The 21,028-nt window shown below is 43.7% G+C and overlaps 1 protein-coding gene, 2 non-coding genes and 1 pseudogene across 3 annotated transcripts in view; 3 read left to right on the forward strand and 1 right to left on the reverse strand.

The window, feature by feature from the left end:
• LOC136157717 (zinc finger and SCAN domain-containing protein 4-like) overlaps window positions 1-9,252 on the forward strand; it is a 45,324-nt gene extending 36,072 nt beyond the window's left edge. The window contains exons 5-7 of the mRNA XM_065919512.1: window positions 7,125-7,414; window positions 8,294-8,450; window positions 8,543-9,252. Of these exons, the coding sequence (XP_065775584.1) occupies window positions 7,125-7,414; window positions 8,294-8,450; window positions 8,543-9,252 (1,157 nt within the window). The remainder of the gene's footprint in view (window positions 1-7,124; window positions 7,415-8,293; window positions 8,451-8,542) is intronic.
• LOC136162155 (U6 spliceosomal RNA) lies at window positions 460-566 on the forward strand. The gene has a single exon (XR_010661992.1). It is a non-coding gene; the product is annotated as a U6 spliceosomal RNA (small nuclear RNA).
• Window positions 6,389-6,495, reverse strand: LOC136162019 (U6 spliceosomal RNA). Its single transcript, XR_010661871.1, has one exon. It is a non-coding gene; the product is annotated as a U6 spliceosomal RNA (small nuclear RNA).
• A 5,216-nt stretch (window positions 9,253-14,468) lies between the features above and the next one.
• On the forward strand, window positions 14,469-18,337 carry LOC136161818 (zinc finger protein 530-like; annotated as a pseudogene).
• Window positions 18,338-21,028: the final 2,691 nt, after the last annotated feature.

A 21,028-nucleotide genomic window follows, 5' to 3' on the forward strand; every position in this document is an offset into this window, starting at 1 on the left:
AATAATCAACACTCTCTCTCTTCCCACTGAAATGATCTTAGTTTCGGCCCCTGCAACTTTGCCAGACTAGGAACCTCTCCGGTGGGGTCCTGGGGCAACCCTCTGACTCACAAGCCCCAGACTAGCACAGGAGGAAAGAATGTTAACCTTGTTCTCTGGCTCGGTCGCGATCCACAAGTCCGGAAAATTAGCAAGTGGTACCAGAGGGGTTTCCCTGGTGGTAACAGTGGGTGGCCCACCTGCCAATGCTGGAGACACCAGTTTGCTCCCGGGAAGATCCCACATGCCACGGAGCAACTAAGCCCGTGTGGCGCAACCACTGAGGTCTGTGGAGCACAAGAGAAGCCACCACAATGAGAAGCCAGGGCATTGTAATAAACACCCAGCACAGCCAAAAATAAATAAATGCATTTTTTTAAAAAAGTTTCTATTACACTCACTTAGAACAAAACCTGATCAATATTCACTGAGGCAACACAGGTACTAAAATTGGAATGATACAGAGATGGTTAGCATGGCCCCTGAGCAAGGACAACGGGCATATTTATGAAATGTTCTATATTAAAAAAAGAAAACCTGACCAGAACATGAGACTAAACTTTATACCTCCAATTAGTGTGCCTGTTCTTACACTTCACTGCAGAAATATCAGTTTAACTATAGAAAGCTGGAGCTGGATGAAAATTCCAAAGATTGCATCAACAGGCACATTTTATCCAATCATGTCTTTGAATGCATTACTGTCCTAGGCCCTATAAAAGGGAGGAGCTTTGGGAGGGCAGACCAGATGAACCCAGTTCAGAGAGCAAGTCACACGGTGAAGAGTCCTCAGCTGTCAGCCCAGGATCACCCGGCTTGAGGTTCAGTCTTCAGGAGGAGGTGAGTTTCCTGGACAAAGGCAAAACTTTAAACTTTGTACTCGAGCCAAAGCTCAGTGCATTCGTATGTGGGGAAAATTCATAGGAACCGGCTTTTCCAAGCTTTCAGGTACAGGTACTCAGTCATGTCCAGCTGTTTGTGACCCCATGGACTGTAGCCAGGGTCTCCTGACCATGGGATTCTCCAGGCAAGAATACTGGAGTGGGTTGCCATTTCCTTCTCCAGGGGATCTTCCCCGCCCAGGGATGGAACCTACATCGCCAGTAGGTCCTGCATTGGCCAGTGGATTCTTTACCACTGAGCCACATGGGAAGCCCACTTTTCCAAGCTTAGAGGATGTTTTTTTTTGACAACTTCTCTGGCCTCAGAGAGTTTAATGTTATGAACTCTGTTTAAAGACCTGGCCTGATGGAAGACACTTCTTTCTTTTTCTTCCCTTCCCCGCTCTGGCACACTTTGGGGCATGCAGGATCTTACTTCCTGGAGCAGGGATTGATCCTCTGTCCCCTTCTTTGCAAGGCAGATCCTTAACTGGACCACCAGAGAATTCCCGAATTCCAAGGTCTTAACCTCAGTGCCCCACAGTGTCCCTGTGGGATTGAGTGCGTGTCTGCAAGTGTGACCAGAGGGTCTGTGTGTGCCTGGAGTTGTCCCGAAAGAACTTGTGGGAGGCCCAGACGGAGAGGCCGTGGGATCTACAGAAAAATAACAAGAGACCAGTGTACTTGGATATGCAGACCCACCCAGAACACCTAAGATGTGGGTCAGGGGAATACATGCCCCAGCTAGGCCCTGTGCTGCTAGGAAGGATTTGATATTTTTCCCTGAGAGAAAAGAATGATAAAACGGGGTGTCCTTAGAGGATTAGCATTATATAGGGCTATCTGCCAGTATGTAATAAATGCATTAAGAAAAGGAAACAATGTATTAACTTTTCTCCTATGGGGTCCTTCTGGATTTATCTTTGCTTTTTTATTGATGAGATCAAGGCAGTTGATCTGATCAGACTGCTTAATGAGGCTGACACCAGATGTGAAATATCATCAACTAACAGAAACCAGGGCTTCCCAGGTGTCATTAGTGGCCAAAAATCTGCCTGCCAATGCAGGAGATTTAAGAGATTTGATCCCTGGGTGGGGAAGATGCCCTGGAGGAGGAAATGGCAACCCATTCCAGTATTCTCACCTGGAAAATCCCATGGACAGAGGAGCCTATTGGGCTACAATCTATGGGGTCAGAAAAAGTTGGACATAAAATGACTTAGCACGCAGGTGTGCAACAGAAAACAACTTGTTTCCTGTGTGCCTGTCATACTCCAAGCCCTTTTGTTTTATGGTATAAAATTGAAAAAAAAAAATATATATATATATATGAATCCTTGAATTACTAACCATATAGAAAATTGAAAAGGACACAAAAATAGGCAAATTATATACAAGATGGACTTAATCATTTTTTACTGAGGTATAATTGATATATGACATTATTAGTTTCAAATGGGGAATTCCCTGTCAGTTTAGTGATTAGGACTCCAGCTTTCACTTCCAAGGGCCCAGCAGTGCAAAAAAAAAGACAACCAAAACATCAAATTTTCAGATGTACAATATAATGATTTCATATTTATAATATTGTGAAATAATCACTAAAATCAGTTCAGTTCAGTTGCTCAGCTGTGTCCTCCTCTGTAACCCATAGACTCTAGGATACCAGGCTTCCCTGTCCATCACCAACTCCAGGAGTTTGCTCAAACTCATGTCTATCAAGTCAGTGATGCCATCAAACCATCTCATCTCTGTTGTCCCCTTCTCCTCCCGCCTTCAATCTTTCCCAGCATCAGGGTCTTTTCCAATAAGACAGTTCACATCAAGTGGCCAAAGTACTGAAGCTTCAGCTTCAGCATCAGTCCTTCCGATGAATATTCAGAACTGATTTCTTTTAGGATTGACTGGTTGGATCTCCTTGCAGTCCAAGGGACTCTTCCAAGAGTCTTCTCCAACAACACAGTTCCAAAGCATCAATTGTTTGGCGCTCAGTTTTCTTTATGGTCCAACTCTCAAATCCATATGTGGCTACTGGAGAAACCATAGTTTTGACTTAGACAGAACTTTGTTGGCAAAGTAATGTCTCTACTTTTTAATATGCTGTCTAGGTTGGTCATAGCTTTTCTTCCAAGGAGCAAGTGTCTTTTAATTTCACGACTTTTTAAATAAAAACCTTATTTTCATGGCTAATTAAAATCACTAAAATAAGTCGTTAATATCATCACCATATATAGTTGTGAAAATTTTTTTCTTATGATGAGAACATTTAAGATTTACTCTCAAAAATTAAAAATAAAAAATATTTACTTTCTTAGCAACTTTCAAATATGTAATTCTGTATTATTAACTATAGTGCCATCTGTACTTGCTTCCACACACCAGTGGGAAAGGGCAGGGATTAGAAACAGATAAACCATAATAAAGTTGTAAATTTGATAAACACAGTGAAGCAGAGACAAATGTTGTTCACAAGGAAGAGTAACTTTGGAGGGAAAAACAAAACAGGAAATGCAATGAGGGAAATTTTCCTAAGTGATGTATCATTGAACTGTGTCTCAGTGATGTAACTGGGGTAGCCAGCAAGATGTCTGTGCCTGATGCAGTTTTCAGCACAGAGAAATAAAGCGTATGAGTTCCATCCTATTGCTTCTATTTGGTTCACTTTTCTCTATTTTTTTCTAATATTTTACTTTCTTACAATAATTAAAAGGACATACTTTATACAGATCATTGCCTTTTTTAATTGGGGGCTTCCCTGTTGGCTCAGATGGTAAAGAATCTGCATATAATGCAGGAGACCAGTTTCAATCCTCCAGGAAGAACCCCTGGACAAGGGGATGGCTACCCACTCTAGTATTCTTGCCTGGAGAATTCAATGGACAGAGGAGCCTGCTGGTTACAGTCCATGGGGTTGCAAAGAGTCAGGACAGAGCAACTAACGCTTTATTTAATTATATTGAGCCAGTCTTATGTCTTCCATAAATCAGGTGACTGAATATATGTCACTCTGTATTGGGACACTATTCTGTTATGTTGCTATATTTTTGTGGCACTATGACACCATCTTAATTATTATAATTTCAATAGTATTTTACTATCTGATTGTGTAAATCCTCCAAGTTTATTTTTTAATATTTTTTAATATTTATTTTTATTTATTTATTTATTGTTTGGCTGCACCGAGTCTTATTTGCAGCATGTGGGATCTAAGCTCCCTGACCAGGGGTTGAAGCCAGGCCGCCTACATTGGGAGCTCAGAGTCTTGGCCACTGGACCACCAGGGAAGTCTCCCTCCAAATTTATTCTTCAGAAATACCCTATTTTTTGGCTTTTCGCTACATGTCATTTAGAATTGCTTTGTCAGTTTTCTCTCTCTCACGCACACACACATCTTCTGGATTGTCCTGGAAAATGCATTGACTATACAATCCATCCAGAGAGAACTTCCATTTCCAATAATATTGAGCCTTTCAATCAATTCATAAATATGACTTTTCTCTTCATACATTTATTATCTTGTAGTTATCTACAGAAAACTTGCATATCTTACATTAGATTTGTTCATAGGTATTTAGTGTTGGAAATTATGATAAAAGTTATTTAATTTTATGTTTCTTTTATAAAAATTGCTTTTGGAATGTTGACTTTGTAAAAGGCACCTTGCTAAATTCATCTAGTCTAATATTTGTAGATATTTAGGGGTTTTTCCCAAACAAAATCAGGCTGTCTATAAATAATAGTTGATAATTTTCTTTTTTACATTTTTAAATTTTTAAATTGTTTTCAGCCATGCCCTGCAGCATATGCAATCTTAGCTCTCTTACAAGGGATGGAGTCCATGTCCCCTGCAGTGAAAGCACAGAGTCCTCACCACTGGACAACCAGGGAAGTCCTTGATACATTTTCTGATCTTATTTAACTGGCTGGATACCAGTCATATGTTGTACAGAGTTGACAATGGACTTCCATCTCTCAATCCCAAGAATAAAACTTTTAAGAACAATTTTTGTTGTACTTTTAAGCGTAATTTTTGTTGCAGTTATTTTGTAATTATTTTATCACAGTGAAAGTGTCCTTCTATTCCTAGCTTAGCAAGTGTCTTTCTTAGGATTGAGTACTGAGTTTTAGTAAACATATTCAATGTATCTGCTTATGTGGTAGTATGTTCTTTCAGTTCTATTAATGTGGTATTTTTGAAATTATGTGACTTTTTGAAATTTAACCCAAAATGCATGCAGAACATAGAATTCATCTACACATAATATACTTTCTTTACACATGACTTGGTTTCTTTTTTTTTTTTCCAAGTATAGATCAATTCTTTTATTTTTATTTTATTATTTTTTTAAATTTATTTTTATTAGTTGGAGGCTAATTACTTTACAATATTGTAGTGGTTTTTGTCATACATTGACATGAATCAGCCATGGATTTACATGTATTCTCCATCCCGATCCCCCCTCCCACCTCCTTTCTACCCGATCCCTCTGGGTCTTCCCAGTGCACGCGGCCCGAGCACTTGTCTCATGCATCCAACCTGGGCTGCTATTCTCTTTCACCCTAGATAATACACATGTTTCGATGCTATTCTCTTGAAACATCCCACCCTCACCTTCTCCCACAGAGTCCAAAAGTCTGTTCTGTACTTCTGTGTCTCTTTTTCTGTTTTGCATATAGGGTTATCATTACCATCTTTCTAAATTCCATATATATGTGTTAGTATACTGTATTGGTCTTTATCTTTCTGGTTTACTTCACTCTGTATAATGGGCTCCAGTTTCATCCATCTCATTAGAACTGATTCAAATGAATTCTTTTTAATTGCTGAGTAATACTCCATTGTGCATATATACCACAGTTTTCTTATCCATTTGTCTGCAGATGGGCATCTAGGTTGCCTCCATGTCCTGGCTACTATAAACAGTGCTGCGATGAACATTGGGGTGCACGTGTCTCTTTCAGTTCTGGTTTCCTCCATGTGTATGCCCAGGAGTGGGATTGCTGGGTCATATGGCAGTTCTATTTCCAGTTTTCTAAGAAATCTCCACACTGTTCTCCATAGTGGCTGTACTAGCTTGCATTCCCACCAACAGTGTAAGAGGGTTCCCTTTTCTCCACACCCTCTCCAGCATTTATTGCTTGTAGACTTTTGGATAGCAGCCATCCTGACTGGCATGTAATGGTACCTCATTGTGGTTTTGATTTGCATTTCTCTGATAATGAGTGATGTTGAGCATCTTTTCATGTGTTTGTTAGCCATCTGTATGTCTTCTTTGGAGAAATGTCTGTTTAGTTCTTTGGCCCATTTTAAGATTGGGTCATTTATTTTTCTGGAGTGGAGCTGCAGGAGTTGCTTGTATATTTTTGAGATTAATCCTTTGTCTGTTGCTTCGTTTGCTATTATTTTCTCACAATCTGAGGGCTGTCTTTTCACCTTGCTTATAGTTTCCTTTGTTGTGCAAAAGCTTAAAAATATGGAACGCTTCACGAATTTGCGTGTCATCCTTGCGCAGGGGCCATGCTAATCTTCTCTGTATCGTTCCAGTTTTAGTATATGTGCTGCCGAAGCGAGTACATGACTTAGTTTCATTTGCAGATATTTAGTTAAGGATTTTTGCATCTATACTCATATAAATTACTGGACAGTAGTCGTCCTTACTTTAATGCACTTGTAAAGTTTCATGATCAGGAAGGTTCATTAATTAAAATAGGAATGTCTTCTCTTTCCCTATGCTCTGTGAGAATTTGTGTATTAGTAGAGTTATTACTTTCTTAAGTTTCTCAAAATTTACCTATGAAGTTATCTGAGCCTGAAATGTATGCTTTCTCTTTCCTTTTTAATTATACTGGTGATATATATAATTAGATACAAATCTCCTGTTTCTATTGTATGATCTTTAAGCATCCAACACTATCAACAAATGCAGCATTTATGCAACATTTGATTGTTACCTAAATAGTGAGATAAGAAAATAATAAGAAAACTTATCAAATATTATTTATAAATGTCCTGATGTTGTTTTAAAGCAGATCTCCAGAAACAAAGGACGTCAAGAACTAAATCCTGGCAGCTGAATCTATAAGAAACATTGCCAAGAATGGATTTAGGTTTCAGAGCATCATTTCAGTGTGAACCATCCAAGGATGGCCCAAAGTCAGCAAATACAGACTTTATCCCCAGGCGAGGACCCACTCTGCAAACAGCAGAGGATATCTCTAAGTTGCAGAACATTCAGGCCAGCTTATTGCAAAATGGAAATAACTCATGTGCAAGGCAGGAACTGCAAAGACTCTATAAGTCATTTCATTTATGGCTGCAGCCAGAAAAACACAGCAAGGATGAAATTATTTTTCAACTTGCCCTGGAACAATTTATGATCAATAAGCACTACACTGAAAAGTCTACTTTGAAAGAGAAATGGAAAGCAAGTGGTGGAGACCTGGAGAAATTCACAAAAGATCTGCATGATGACTGCATGAAGCTACCTGACTTGGTAAGTGGAGCGTTCTGACCTCTGGGATGAGGGGCAGAAAGGAGTAAGGAATAAATAATACATTCAGTTGTCAATGCCTGGAAGAAGAGAAAGAAAAGTTATTGTCGACCAAGTTATTAGTCAGATCACTCTTCCTCATCCAGACAAATATTTACTACCCCATGTAAGCAAGAATCAACATTTTATGTATTTATTCAGTGAGGCATATAGGAACCAACATATTAATTGGTGTAATTGATTTTCATTGGTGAAGTGCTAAGAGGACCCCACTGAGAAAATGTCAATTGGGCAGAAACCTCGGGATGAGAAATGCCTTGACAAGAGCTGGTTCTTCCCTCAGAAAGCCTCGTTATTGTTCACTCAGTTGTGTCCGACTCTTTGCGACCCCAGGGGCTGCAGCAGGCCAGGCTTCCCTCCCTCCACTATCTCCTGGAGCTTGCTCACATCCATGTCCACTGAGCCGGTTGTGCCATCCAACCATGTCATCCTCTGTCGCCCCCTTTTCCTTTTGCCTTCAATCTTCTCCAGCATCAGGGTCTTTCCTAATGAGTTAGCTCTTTGCATCAAGTGGCCAAAGTTTCAGATTCAGCTTTAATCCTTCCAATGAATATTCAGGGTTGATTTTCTTTAGGATTGACTAGTTTGATCTCCTTGAAGTCCAAGGGACTCTCAGTATTCATCTTTTTCCATTATGGAAGACACACTAAAAAAGAAATTACCATGAAATTTGATACAAGCAGAAACAAGGGCAGGACAAAGAGGTGTGGGAGCCCACAGTACAAAGATATTGGGAAAGCTTGACTGAGGTGGGTTTTCCGAAACCGGCTTTATCACATAGTAGATCCATGTGTGAATAATCACGCCTTTTTTTTAAAATAGGTCCATGTCCGCATGCAGGGGCAGGAAGCCCTCTTTTCGGAAAATATGACCTTAAAAGAAATCATCTTTCATCTAACCAATCAGTTGTCAACAGGAGGGGTGAACATGAGGACTCCATCCCGGACTATGCAAGATACGTCCCTAGAAACAGGACAAAGTGAGTGGGCAGAGCCCAGATCCCAGTGGGGTGGCCCGTGTGGGCTCTTTCTTGGGGGTAACTTCACTGAGTCACTTTTTCGCCCCCTACAGGAAATGAAGATAAAGAAAATGATGGCAATATTTCTATGAAAACTCATCAAGTAAGTGACAGCATTACTGGTCCAAGCAATCAAATACCTTCCCTACTCATTGTCCAAGAAGAGAACCGTCCGAGGCAGGAAGAAGGAGGTGTTTCTCTGGAGAATCCACGAAGCTCCAGAAGAGGAGCAGGCCCAGGCCCCTCCAGGCTTCAGGACGGATCCCTCAAAGGACCCTCTTCTCAAGATGTCCTCATGGAGGTGGAAGCAGACCAGGTCACCCCTGAGCCTGTTTCTACCCACCAGAGCTCTGAGGGGACTTCTGCACGTGGGGAACACCAGGAAAGGCCCCATAGAGCCCCAGAAGTATACAGATGTGAGAGGTGTCCCAAGACCTTCAGGCATTCGTCTCGGTTCAGAGTTCACCAGAAAAGACACAATAATGAGAGGACATGTGTTTGTGCCGAGTGTGGCAAAGGCTTCTTCCAGGCATCAGACCTCCATGTGCATCAGAGGATTCACACAGGAGAGAAGCCCTTCGCGTGCAGCGCATGTGAAATGGCCTTCACCCACAAAACCAACCTTCGGGCTCATGAGAGAACCCACACGGGAGAGAAGCCCTACGAGTGTTCCCTCTGCCAGAGACGCTTCCGCCAGTCCTCCACCTACCACCGCCATCTTAGGTTTCACCAGAAAACTGCCCTCAAGCGTGCTCCACACTGAATCAATCTTCCTTGGCTGCGGCCCCAATGTAATGGATGTAAATATGTATGTGAATACGTAGATTTCCATAGTACTTCTCCATTTAGATTATACTTTATAATTTCCTCATGTTATTCCCATTGTCTCACACCACCCAAATATAAGTTTAAGGAAGACATGTGGTTTCTCAGTATTTTTCACTAACTTTTCCCAGGTGCTTTGAAATAGCTGACACATTTCAAACAACTAGTAGATACCTGTTTAGTACATGACTTTATCTTTAAGATTGGTGTTATTTTTTAAATTTAGCCCCACACGAGAAGACAATGTGTTCCCATGCCAGGACACATGACCCCCTGCTCATAGTGGTCCACTGAAGCTTTCGCTGCCTGCCACCATGTTCTCTGTCCACACCCTTTATTTTGTGGGCTTCAGCTTTTCAGAAACTGTGAATCTGGGGAGATCTGTGTCCCGCTGAGGATATCAGATCTTATTGTCCTCCCAGGCCTCGACCTTCCCCTGAAGCTCAATAGGTTCTTGGCCTCCTTCCTTAATCAACAGAAATTGATCAGAGGCCAGAAAAGAAATTCATGCAAGGTTTTATTGAGGTCCCTGCTGCAGCAGAGGGGAGCAAAAACAAATAATACATTCCCTTGTTTGCTTGCTCCCCAAGGTGGGGCTCAGCACCCTACTTTTGCTCCTGACCCTCTACTTTTGCTCCAGGCTCTTCAGAAGTGGCAGTTAGGGACTTCTCTCGTGGTTCAGTGGTGGGAAATGAACCTGCCAATGCAGGAGACACAGGTTGGATTCCTGATACAGGAAGATCCCGCACGCTGCAGGGCAACAAAGTCCCTGCACCGCAACTATTCAGCCTGTGCTATGGAGCCCTGGAACTGCAACTACTGGACTGGCGTGCTGAAACTACTGAAGCCTGAATGCTTTAGAGGCTATGCTCCACAGCGGGAGAGGCCATCACAATTAGAAGTCCATGCGCCACAGCTAGAGAGTGGCCCCCACTCACCGCAACGACAGAAAAAGCCTGTGGAGCAATGAAGATTCAGCACAAATTAGTGAAAAATAAGTAAAAAAACCGAAATGCAAAAGAATGAAATTGGACCCCCAACCTAACACCAGATACAAACATTAACTTGAAACGGATCAAAGACCTAAATGTTAGCGCTTAACTCTAGAGCTCTTAAAATAAATAAATATTTATGACCTTGGATTAGGTCATGGTATTTTAGATAAGACACCAAAAGCAGAAACAGCAATAGAAAAAATAAACTGGACTTTATAAAAATTTTTTGTTAAGTGGCAGTTGGATTTTTTGGAGTGGACAGAATTCCCAGCCTGCACAAGCTTGAGTGACTTACTCCAGGTGACACGAAATGTGGTCCATAGATTTGAACATTTCTCTGCTCCAAACAGCCTCATCCCTTGAGTGGCTGGCGCCTGACAGGGAGAATCCCTCCCAGTTCCCTGGAGCAAAATGAAGACTCCCTGGAGCAGTTTCTGGGAACTTGGGAAGGGGCTGCCCCTGGCTGGGATCAACCTGCTGTGGGCACAGAGATCCTATCTAGGGTGCCATAAATTGTTACTGAAATCGCAAGTTTGTGTGCCTGACACCGAATGAAGCCCATCAATACTAAACATTAGAGTCTTAAACAGAGAAAGGTTTATTACAGATTCGTACAGAGGTGGGTAGCTCATGCCCTAAGAACCCCAAAGTTATTTAAATGCTTTCAGCAAGTCCCTTTAAAAGCAAGAGGTGAAGGATGGGCATGGTTGGCTGTTGCAGACTTCCCAGTGTCAGATCCTTTGTTCTTGAGGTCCGGTCATGGTCAGGTAATGACGTTCCTGTAAGTCTCTACCAGATGGATGTTGTTATCTGTCCTGACAAGAAAGGGCAAAGTCCCAAGGCACAACTTTCACCCTCCAAGGTCCCAGTCCTAGCTAAGAGGAGGCAGGTCTCAGTTGGCAGCTCCTTCAGGGCCAGGTTCCCATCTCCTGCCCAGCTGTCATCCCTGAGGGAGCCAGGCATCCAACCCAACTGGCCCTCTGTCCCCTCAGGCCGCCCAAAGTGGAAGACCAGATCTCACAGACTGCAACTCACACAAACAGCCACTCCTATTAGATCACAGAGAAAGGGATGGGGGAGAGGTTCACCGCTGCCTCAAGGGCTGGGCCACGGCTAGTGGAAGGCCTTAATTAGGGCTCTGGAGCTCTCAGGACGTAGACCTCAGTCGTTCTCTGGGCTCTCCAGCTCACTCATTAGCCCAAGGTGGGTGAGCTGGAGGGCCTCCAAGAGGAGGTCTGAATCTGCTTCTTACCTCACTCTCCACTTAATGACCAGTACATCATGGACCCTTGACTGAATCATTTCCCCAGTGGGCCCTCACTGACAATTACCTGTGGGCGGGGCCCACTCGGTGCTGACCAGTAGCTAAGCAGGACATCTACCAGTGCTCAATGACGTCGTCGCTTGTGGGCGGGGTCCACTGAGGCACTGGCCAATGGCTGAGCAAGACCTGTTGCCTGGTAACAGGGTGCTGCTGGTAACAGGGTACCGAAGCACAGCAACAGCTCCCTGCTAAGGGCTGCGCTTCCTGCTCTGTGAGGCTTTGCCTACCTGTGCAGCCAAGCAGTTATTTTTAGTCCCAAATAGGAGTAGCTGCGCTTGATGGAGGCTGCAGTGATTTCTTTCTCAACATTCTGGTGATCTACAGACAGGATTCCCAGAAATCAGTCTTTGGCCTTTATCAAAAGGAGTTAAGTTCTTCCTCTGCTCCTGGAAGTTGGCAGCGCCACTTCCCACTGTCCCTGTTGTCGCTCAGGGGTGTCTGACTCTTTACAACCCCACGGACGGCAGCTCGCCAGGTTTCCCTGTCCTTCACCGTCTCCCTAACTCACGCCCACTGTCCCTAGTAGGGCCGCTTTACACGTGTTCCCTGGGGCTGACGCAGCGCGCCCCTTGCCAAAGCCTACACAGCGGCGGGAACTCTGGGTAATGCGGGGTGTCTGGACCGTGGGCCTGGGGCAGGACTTCCAGCATCACACAGGTGGCGGTCATTGTCTGCTGCTGGGTCTGCACACTCCATCATAGCTTCAAGAATGTGGTGTCTGGCCCCAGGAAGGCTCGAGAGAAACTTCACCCCCACCCTCAACTTCACAGCGATATGTCTGAAGGTTAACGATGGTGAATAACAAACGTGCTTGGATCCTGTACTTCTCCTCCTCCCCTTAGGGATCCCGCTCAACCCACACCTGGGGATGGCAGTCACCGTGTTGAGCAACCCTCGTCATGTAATTCAGGGTTCTCCATGTCCTCACCCCACCTTACCCCCATCCGTGTCCTAAGAATAAGAGGCGCCTAATCAGGTCACTTCTTTCTGGCCACAAAAACGTTCTCGATCACCATCTTAGAGTCTGCATTAGGAAAAGACTTTACAAGTTTAGCAAATGTAAGGAAGCTTTTACAGCAAGCGCCCAGGTGTTCAGCTCTAGGCGGTACACAATGGGAAAGACCTTATTTGTTGGATAATGAATAGGGTAAATCTGTTAGCCAAACTCCCATCTCAGTGACCACTTGGGAGTTCACACTGGAAAAAGGCTTTACGGCTGTGTGGAATGTGGCAAAAACCTTTACATAAATACAAAACTACAATAGAGCTTGAAAATCAGTAGATACTCATTGAACATTTAATTTTTTATTAAACATTTAATCATTAAAGAATTGAAAGAATGTGACACCCCAGATTCCTATCCATTTTAGGTTTTTACTGTTTTAAGGCTACTTGAAAAGCCTTAAAACTATACTTCCAAGTATTACTGTATTAAAGAATGAAAAAATAATCAAATTTCTAAGACAAAATCCTGAGTGGCCAAAGTTTCCACATAGCCACTGCTCAGATAACTGTCGACTCTCAGACTCACATGTCCTGTTCAGTTTTCTTTGAGATCTTTTGTTTTTCAATCCTCTGCAGATATGTTGCCAGAGCTATCCAGCCACTATTTTTTAAAAACTACGTTAATAGCTTTCAGTGATTTTCATTTCACAATGTTTTCTGGAATCATATCCACTCCCCACGCAGATGCAATCGTTGCAATAACAGTAGGAATGATCATTGTGTTGACACAAGGACGAAAGAGCAGATAAAACCAAAGAGGGTCTTGGAATGCCGGAATGGAAAAACCAGACCCTTATCGTCCTTCCCTCCCCCATGTTGTAACTATTAATGGAACTGTATAACCTGCCTTCCCTCCTACCCCATAAAGAGAAGGTATTTGCCCTACTCTCCCCCCACGTATACACGCCTCACCCAATCAGCAAATGACCGGCAAGACCCCTATCCCACTCCTTGTACCCTAGACATAAAAGTGGACTAAGAACCCCTGTTCAACGTCAGTTCTCCCTTGAGCAGTCCCGCTGTTCTAACATGGTCTCCCATTCTAATAAACTTTATTTCCCGCTCATTCTGTCTCATGTTTGGAAATTCTTTTCCAACCTGCACCCAGACTATGACAATAATCACTTCTCATCAAAGAGATCAGATTTCGGTGACCCCAATTTTTTTTTGTTGTTGTTGTTGTTCTTTCCACGCTTTTATTTATTTACGTTTGAATGGGTTTAAATCCTTGAGGAGTATAGCATCACACAGATTCTATGTCCACTGGTGTTAGCAAGAAGGTTGCTTAGGAATTTGGAACAAACCATGCCACTGTCTCTGAGAACATGAGATATTTCCCCCCAGATTACTCTGGTTTTGTTCTGTTTTCCATCAGGTGTTGCGTTGTTCTTTGCTCTGTACACATGAGCACATCTTTTACCTAGATATTTAGAATTCATTTCGAGCACACATTTTAAAGACGGGCTGTATGCTCCCTCTGGTTCCGGAGACTGGGCTTATTTATATCCAGCATAAACGGCCTTGGATCACAGCCTTCCAGATTTATGGGTCCTTTCAGGTCTTTTTCCCAGCAGGACTCCAAGACTGTTTCAAGAGAAAGACTGATGTCCCAAACCTCAGGGTTCCGGAATCTTCTTTGCACTTACGGCCCTCACCCTGCGAGTTTAGCTGGAGGTCCTGGTAAGCTGCGCTCCTAGCTCAGGCGTGGAGCCGGGAGAACTACATTTCCCAGCGGATTCTGCCCCCATCGCCTTCGGCCAATCAGAATTCAGGAGAAGTGCACTTCCTCTGGGAGCTTCGCGTTGGGCCGGGACTTCCGGCATCCTCCTGGTGGCGGTCGTTTTGTCGGCCCTTGGGTGCTGTCGCCCCGTCTCGGGGTCCGGAGCGGCGAGTGCCGATCGAGAGGGTCCGAAGGGAGACTCTTGCCGCCCCAGGCCCAGGAGAGAAACCGCTCTTCCCGCGTCCCGCCGCCTCTCCAGCCGCTCCTGGCCCCGCTCCCCGCGCAGAGTCCGATGGCGGAGGCAGAGCTGAGGGACCCGCCTCAGGTAAAGGCTGGTCCTCAGCGCCCGCACCGCCCTCATCCCACCGGACACTAAAGCCCCGAGTGTTCGCGTGCCGGCAGCCCGGGCGCCGGGGTCCAGGACGGTGAGGTGGCTGTGGGTGGGATCTTGTGACTGACTGATGGCTCCTGGGAGGGGGTGACAGGTCGGTGGGAAGTTTGGAGTTAAAATCCTTTCATTTCTGGAAGCTGAGAAGTCCCTGCATATGCCAGAGCTTAGGGATCATCTGTCTGCCCACCTGCCTGTTGCTGAGGGTGGACAAAGTAATCAAACGGACCATGAGAAGAATGTGCACAGCAGAGTCACCAGGCCTGGTATCTCCCCTGAGATGGGGAAGTGGGGAAGTGGGGAAGTGGGTGAGCAGGGTTTGACTGGTGGGTGGATGAACTTCCTATGGAAGAAGCTGATCGTGGAACGAATTGTCCCCATCATGGCAGGCCTGTGTGACCTTTGAAGATGTGGCCGTTTACTTCTCCCAGGAGGAGTGGAGGCTGCTTAATGAGACACAGAGGTTCCTGTATTGTGATGTGATGCTGGAGAACTTTGCACTTACAACGTCCCTGGGTAAGGCCTTCATATTCCTCCCAGTGTTCTCAACTGGCCTCTGTGTTTTCCCATCTTCCCCTCTCTCCAGGAGACAGCTCTGTCCGTTCCACAGCTGGGCTGTGGTCTCTGCTACCTTCCCCCCTTCCTGGCATAGGTGCTGTGGGTGCCAGTGCTGAGCTGTGTGCACTGCCCCAAGCACTGTGCTCCTGAAGCGGCCCCAACATCTGCTACCCCAAGGCATGCAGGGACGTGTCTGGGAGTCAGTCTGGCAGTCAGCCTAATAGAGCTCACATTTCCTGCCCTCTCCTTGGCTGGATGACTGTTCATATCTCTGACACCCTGTGACCCAGATTCTTCTCTTTTCCTCTTTTTTTTTTTTTTTTACATTAAGATATAACCGACATAGGACATATTAGTTTCAGGTGTTTGACATAAAGATTTGATGTTTGTATATACTGCAGAATGCTCACAACAGTAAGTCTGGTTAACATCCATCACCACACAGAGTTGCATTTTTTTTTCTCCTTGTGATGAGAACTTTTAATTTTAAGACTTCCTTGTGACTGCCTATATCAGAAATTCTAGACCTTGTCATGGTCACTATCTATATAGAGGTTTTTCTTGAAAGACCCTGTCCTGAGGTTTCGTTGTAATATTCTTTCCTCTCCTGTGGTCTCTTGTTTCCTGAGTTCCTCTGAACCAGTGCTGACATTTCCTGTCTTTCCCTAAGGACATGTTTCATTCAGGTCTCATGTAGTTTCAGAAATGTAACTGGGGGGGATGTGGGGGAAGCCCTGATTGCTTTACAGTATGAACAGGGCAAGATGGTCTCAAAGAAGGCCCAGCTATAGTGAATGTCAAAGGAGGTAAGGGCATGAAAAGGAGATTGTGTTTAAATCATACTAGGAACTTACTGTGTGACCACCAGTGTTTTGTTGCGAATGACACTGGACACAGATCATCTCAACACTTTCTTCTGCATACTTAACACTTTCTTGATTTGTCATTTCAGTTTCTGACTGTCCCCACCTTTCTGATCTGCATGCATCACTTTCGTCTCCACTGCACCCTCTGTAGTTCTCCCACAGTGACTTACACTTAATAGACATACCTCAGAGATATTGTGGATTTATTTCCAGATCACTGCAATAAAGTGAATCACACAAGTTTTTTTGTTTCCCACTACATATAGAAGTTATTATACCATCCTTTGGTATATTGTGTGCAATAAAATTATGTCTAAAAAACAATATACCTACCTTAATTAAAAAGTACTTTTTTTGCCAAAAAATCCAAACCATTGTTTAAGCCTTCAGTGACTCATAGTTGTCACATCAAAGATCATTGATTCACAGAGCACCATAACAGCTATAATAATATTGAAATAGTTTGAAAGATTGTGAGAATTATCAGAATGTGACATAAAGTGAGCAAATGCTATAGGGAAATTGGCACCCATAGACTTGCTGGACTTAGCATTGCTACAGAACTTCAATTGGTAAAACATGTGGTATCTACAAAGGGCAATAGGGCAAAGTGCCATGATAATGAGGTATGTCTGTAAAGTGAGGTGTGTGCATATTCTTAAATAGTCCTTGGACCCAGCTGCTCAGTTCCAGTTGTATTTTTGTGGGTCTGGACACCGCCATCCTTCTGCGTAGTATGGACATGTTCTCAGCTGACAAGATCTTGCTGAAGGTTGTTGGCAGAGGAGTGAGTCATTGATCTTGCCTCTCCTCCTCATGTGGCACTCATATTTATGCCCTTTGTTCTGGAAAGTCTCCCTTCTGTGATCTTTAGAGACATATCACTGCAGAGCAGCCCTCCCTTCAAATCAGTGCCTCATCCTGAAAACATTTACATGGCTTCATTCTCTGGCCTGAATGTATGTGTGTGACATGCCTTTCTGTGGGACTTCCATATCCCACTAAAGCTCACATGCACATTATTAGTGTTTCTCTGCTTTTAGATTGTTGGTGTGAAACAAAGGGGGATGAGGTGATACCTTCTGAGCATAGCTTTTCTGTAGGAGAGTCACAGGTCAGGACTTCTCAGTCAGGTCCCTCGACCCAGAAGATTCATCTCTGTGAGAAATGTGTCCCAGTCTTGAGAGATATTTTGCAGCTGACTGAGCTCCAGGCAGCATATCCTGGGCAGACACCATACTTTGGTGGGTGGTCCAGAGGCTTCTGGTTGAACCCAAACCTTCACCAGTACCAAGAGCATGGCAGTGAAGAGAAAGTCTTTAAAATGGACGTGAACAGGGCCTTGATTATGATGAGCTGCATTTTCCATGTGTCAGGGAAGCCTGTCCCTAGTAAGGAGAGTGGAAAGGACTTCCTAGCTACCTTGGGCCTTCCTCAGCACCACACCACTCTCAACAGTGAGAAGCCACCCAGCAGCATTGAGTGTGAGGAGGCCTTGAACAATGGAGAAAGTCATCAGAAGTGGATTGAATGCAAGAAAGTTTTTGGCAACACTCATATACTTCACCACCAGAGAGTTTGCACTGGAGAGGGTCTTGAAGAGTGTGACAAATGCAGATACAGATTTGTTCAGCACCAGCAAATTCACATTGGAGAGAGGCTTAAAGAGTGTAGTGAATGTGGAAAATTCTTTAGCCATAAAACGCACCTCATTCAACACTGGAGATTTCACACTGGAGCAAAGCCTTATGAGTGCACTGACTGTGGGAGATCATTTGGCCAGAAATCCAATCTCATGCAACACCAAAGAGTTCACACTGGAGAAAGGCCTTATGAGTGCAGTGAATGTGGGAAATCTTTTATCCAGAAATCCATTCTCATTAAACACCAGAGAGTTCACACTAATGAAAGGCCTTATAAATGCATGAATGTGGGAAGATGTTTAACCAAAGTTCTGGCCTCCTTCGACACAAAAGAGCTCACACTGGAGCAAGGCCTTATGAGTGTGGTGAATGTGGGAAATCATTTATCTGTAAAACCCATCTCATTTGACATTGGAGACACAGGAGTTAGACCTTATGGATGCCTTGAATATGGAAAATCTTTTAGTGAGAAATCTCTCTTTGTTCAACACCAAAGGGTTCACACTGGAGAAAAACCTTATGAGTGCAGTGGATGTGGGAAATCCTTTTGTCAGAAATCTGTCCTCATTCAACACCAAAGGGTTCACACTGGAGAAAAGCCTTATGAATGCAGTGAATGTGGAAAATCCTTCAGCCGCAAAACCCATCTCATTCGACACTGAACAGTGCACACTGGAGCAAGGCCTTATAAGTGCAATGAATGTGGGAAATCTTTTACTCAGCACTGTAGTCTCCTTCAACACAGGAGAGCTCATGTGCAGTGAATGTAGGAAGTCCTTTAGCTGCAAATCTAATGTCAGTCAACACCAAAGAATTCACACTGGGAAAAGGCCTTGTATACACATTGAATGTATGCTTTTTCCTTCCTTAGTATAGTTGTGGTGGAGGTAAGCATCTGTGAGGACCCATCCACCTAAATTAAATCTCATATTGGGATGTCCACAGACTGGAGATAGATTCACTGTAAATTTCACAGTTGTGTGGGAAGTACGTGTAACCTGCCAGGGTCACTGCCAGTTTCTTTGCCAGAAACCATCTCACCTCTAGCATCTGGCATGTCCTGATGGTTGGCATCAGTCACCACCCTGGTGTGTTCGGAGCAACTGGCCTCTGTACTCTCCCCTGTGTTGGAGGAAATTATGAGTATCGTCAGCCCTTAAGGAGTCTTCATTTCCTTTTTTCTGACAAGTTAGGGCCTGGACCTGACCCTATGTTGGCTCAAAGACTGCTATCTGAGTCCTTGCAGTGAACTAGCCTTTATAGGGACACAGTTGGTCTCAGGTAGTGGTTGTAATGGAGTTTTCCAGCTTTCAAGTCACCAAACCAGAAATTGCCTATTGCATGTTACTCTGACTTGTATAATAATAAAGGCCTTATTGTTTAAGCACCTTAGTCTTGGAAATGCTCTTCACTGTGTGGAATAGTTTGAAAGCACAATAGGACTGTCAACCTGAGGGGTAAATTACTTTTGTAGTGGAGATCCAAACTTCAGGTGCCTGAGATGGCCAAATATGGCACTCTTGTTTTGTAGTAGTTTGCATTGCTGCCAAGGCCTCCTAGGAAAGACTACTTTGGATTACACTTTTCTGCCTGGATGCCAGAGGTCTGTGGATTCTGTTACTGGAGACAACATGAACTTGTTTTTCCTTGCTTAAAGGGGATAATGCACAATGTCAAGCTCTGCTGAGGGGAATCTTAACCCCAGTTCTCCTCCAAAGGAGCCATGTACCCTGATACCCAGAATTCTGTAGGCTAGTGTCCATGGTTGTAAGACTGCAGAGGCAGGGGAGACCACAATTGGTATGAAAACATTGGTTAGTAGAGAGGGGAGGAGGCTGCAGCAATCTGTGTGGAAGAAGGTACCTTTTCTAAGATAAAGCCACAGATGTTCTACTGAGTGACTACAGGATGAGTATGTCCAGAAATCTCCAGGTATGTTTATGTTGTGAAGTCATTGGCAGACAAAATAAGGAGTTGGAATTCTTCTAGCCTTTCTGAGCTGTTCACCTCAAGGCCATTGCTATACAGGCAACAGAAGCAGTGTGGAGAGATACTGTGTCCAGACATGTGATTTTGTGGTCCAGTCAGCAGTCCTCTTGACTCAATGGGAGATGGCCTTCATTGTTTGCCAATATTTCCTGCCACTGAGAAGATACACCACCTCAAGTCTTGAAAATCGAGATAGTGGAGTCATTTTCTGAAGAATCGGGCATTTAGATTTTTATTTGGATCTTTATTATGGAACCAGTTTTTTAACTGCTGTGAAGGTATGGAATAACTTGTGAATATTCAAAGTGTACAGTTTCAGAAATTTTTACCTGTATACACTTGTGAAACCATTATTATGATAATGAGTGTACCTGTCACCTGCATATTTTCCTCATGCTGTTTTATAGTCTCCTGACTCGCCCTGGCTGTACAGACAACCATTTATGTACATTACTTTACAATCGATTGTATTTTTAGAATTTTATGATTGATCATGAAATGGTTACATCTTTTTTCTGATTTCATCGATGCTATATAATTACTTTGTGATTCATTAATTGTTCATTAAGTGTTCATTTAATGAATTAATTGTTCATTCATTAAATATTCCTTACAAGAACATTCTTATTTGTCAGTACTTTTCTCTTCCATGTATAATTGACTGTTCATCCATTCATCTATTTATGGATATTTGAGTTATTTCTAGTGTTTTCTTGTTGTACAGTCACTCAGTCATGTCCAAATCTTTGTGACCCCATGGACTGCACTGCCAGGCTTCCCTGTCCTTCACCATCTCCTGGAGCTTGCTCAAACTTACGTCCATCAAGTTAGTGATGGCATCCAACCATCTCATCCTCTGTTGTCCCCTTCTCCTGCCTTCTATCTTTCCCAGCATCAAGGTCTTTTCCAGTGAGTAGGCTTTTCACATCAGGTGGCCAAAGTACTGGCACTTCAGCTTCAACAACTGTCCTTGCAATGAATAGTCAGGGTTGATTTCCTTTAGGATTGACTGCTTTGATTTTGCAGTCCAAGGGACTCTCAAGAGACTTCTCCAACACCACAGTTCAAAAGCATCCATTCTTAGACTCTCAGCCTTATTTGTGATCCAACTCACATCCATACATGACTATCGGAAAAACCGTAGCTTTGACTATATGGACCTTTGTTGGCAAAATAATGTCTCTGCTTTTTAACATGCTGTCTAGGTTTGTCATAGTTTTTCTTCC

Source organism: Muntiacus reevesi, chromosome 2 (genome assembly GCF_963930625.1).
Source record: "Muntiacus reevesi chromosome 2, mMunRee1.1, whole genome shotgun sequence".
Lineage (NCBI taxonomy): Eukaryota > Metazoa > Chordata > Mammalia > Artiodactyla > Cervidae > Muntiacus > Muntiacus reevesi.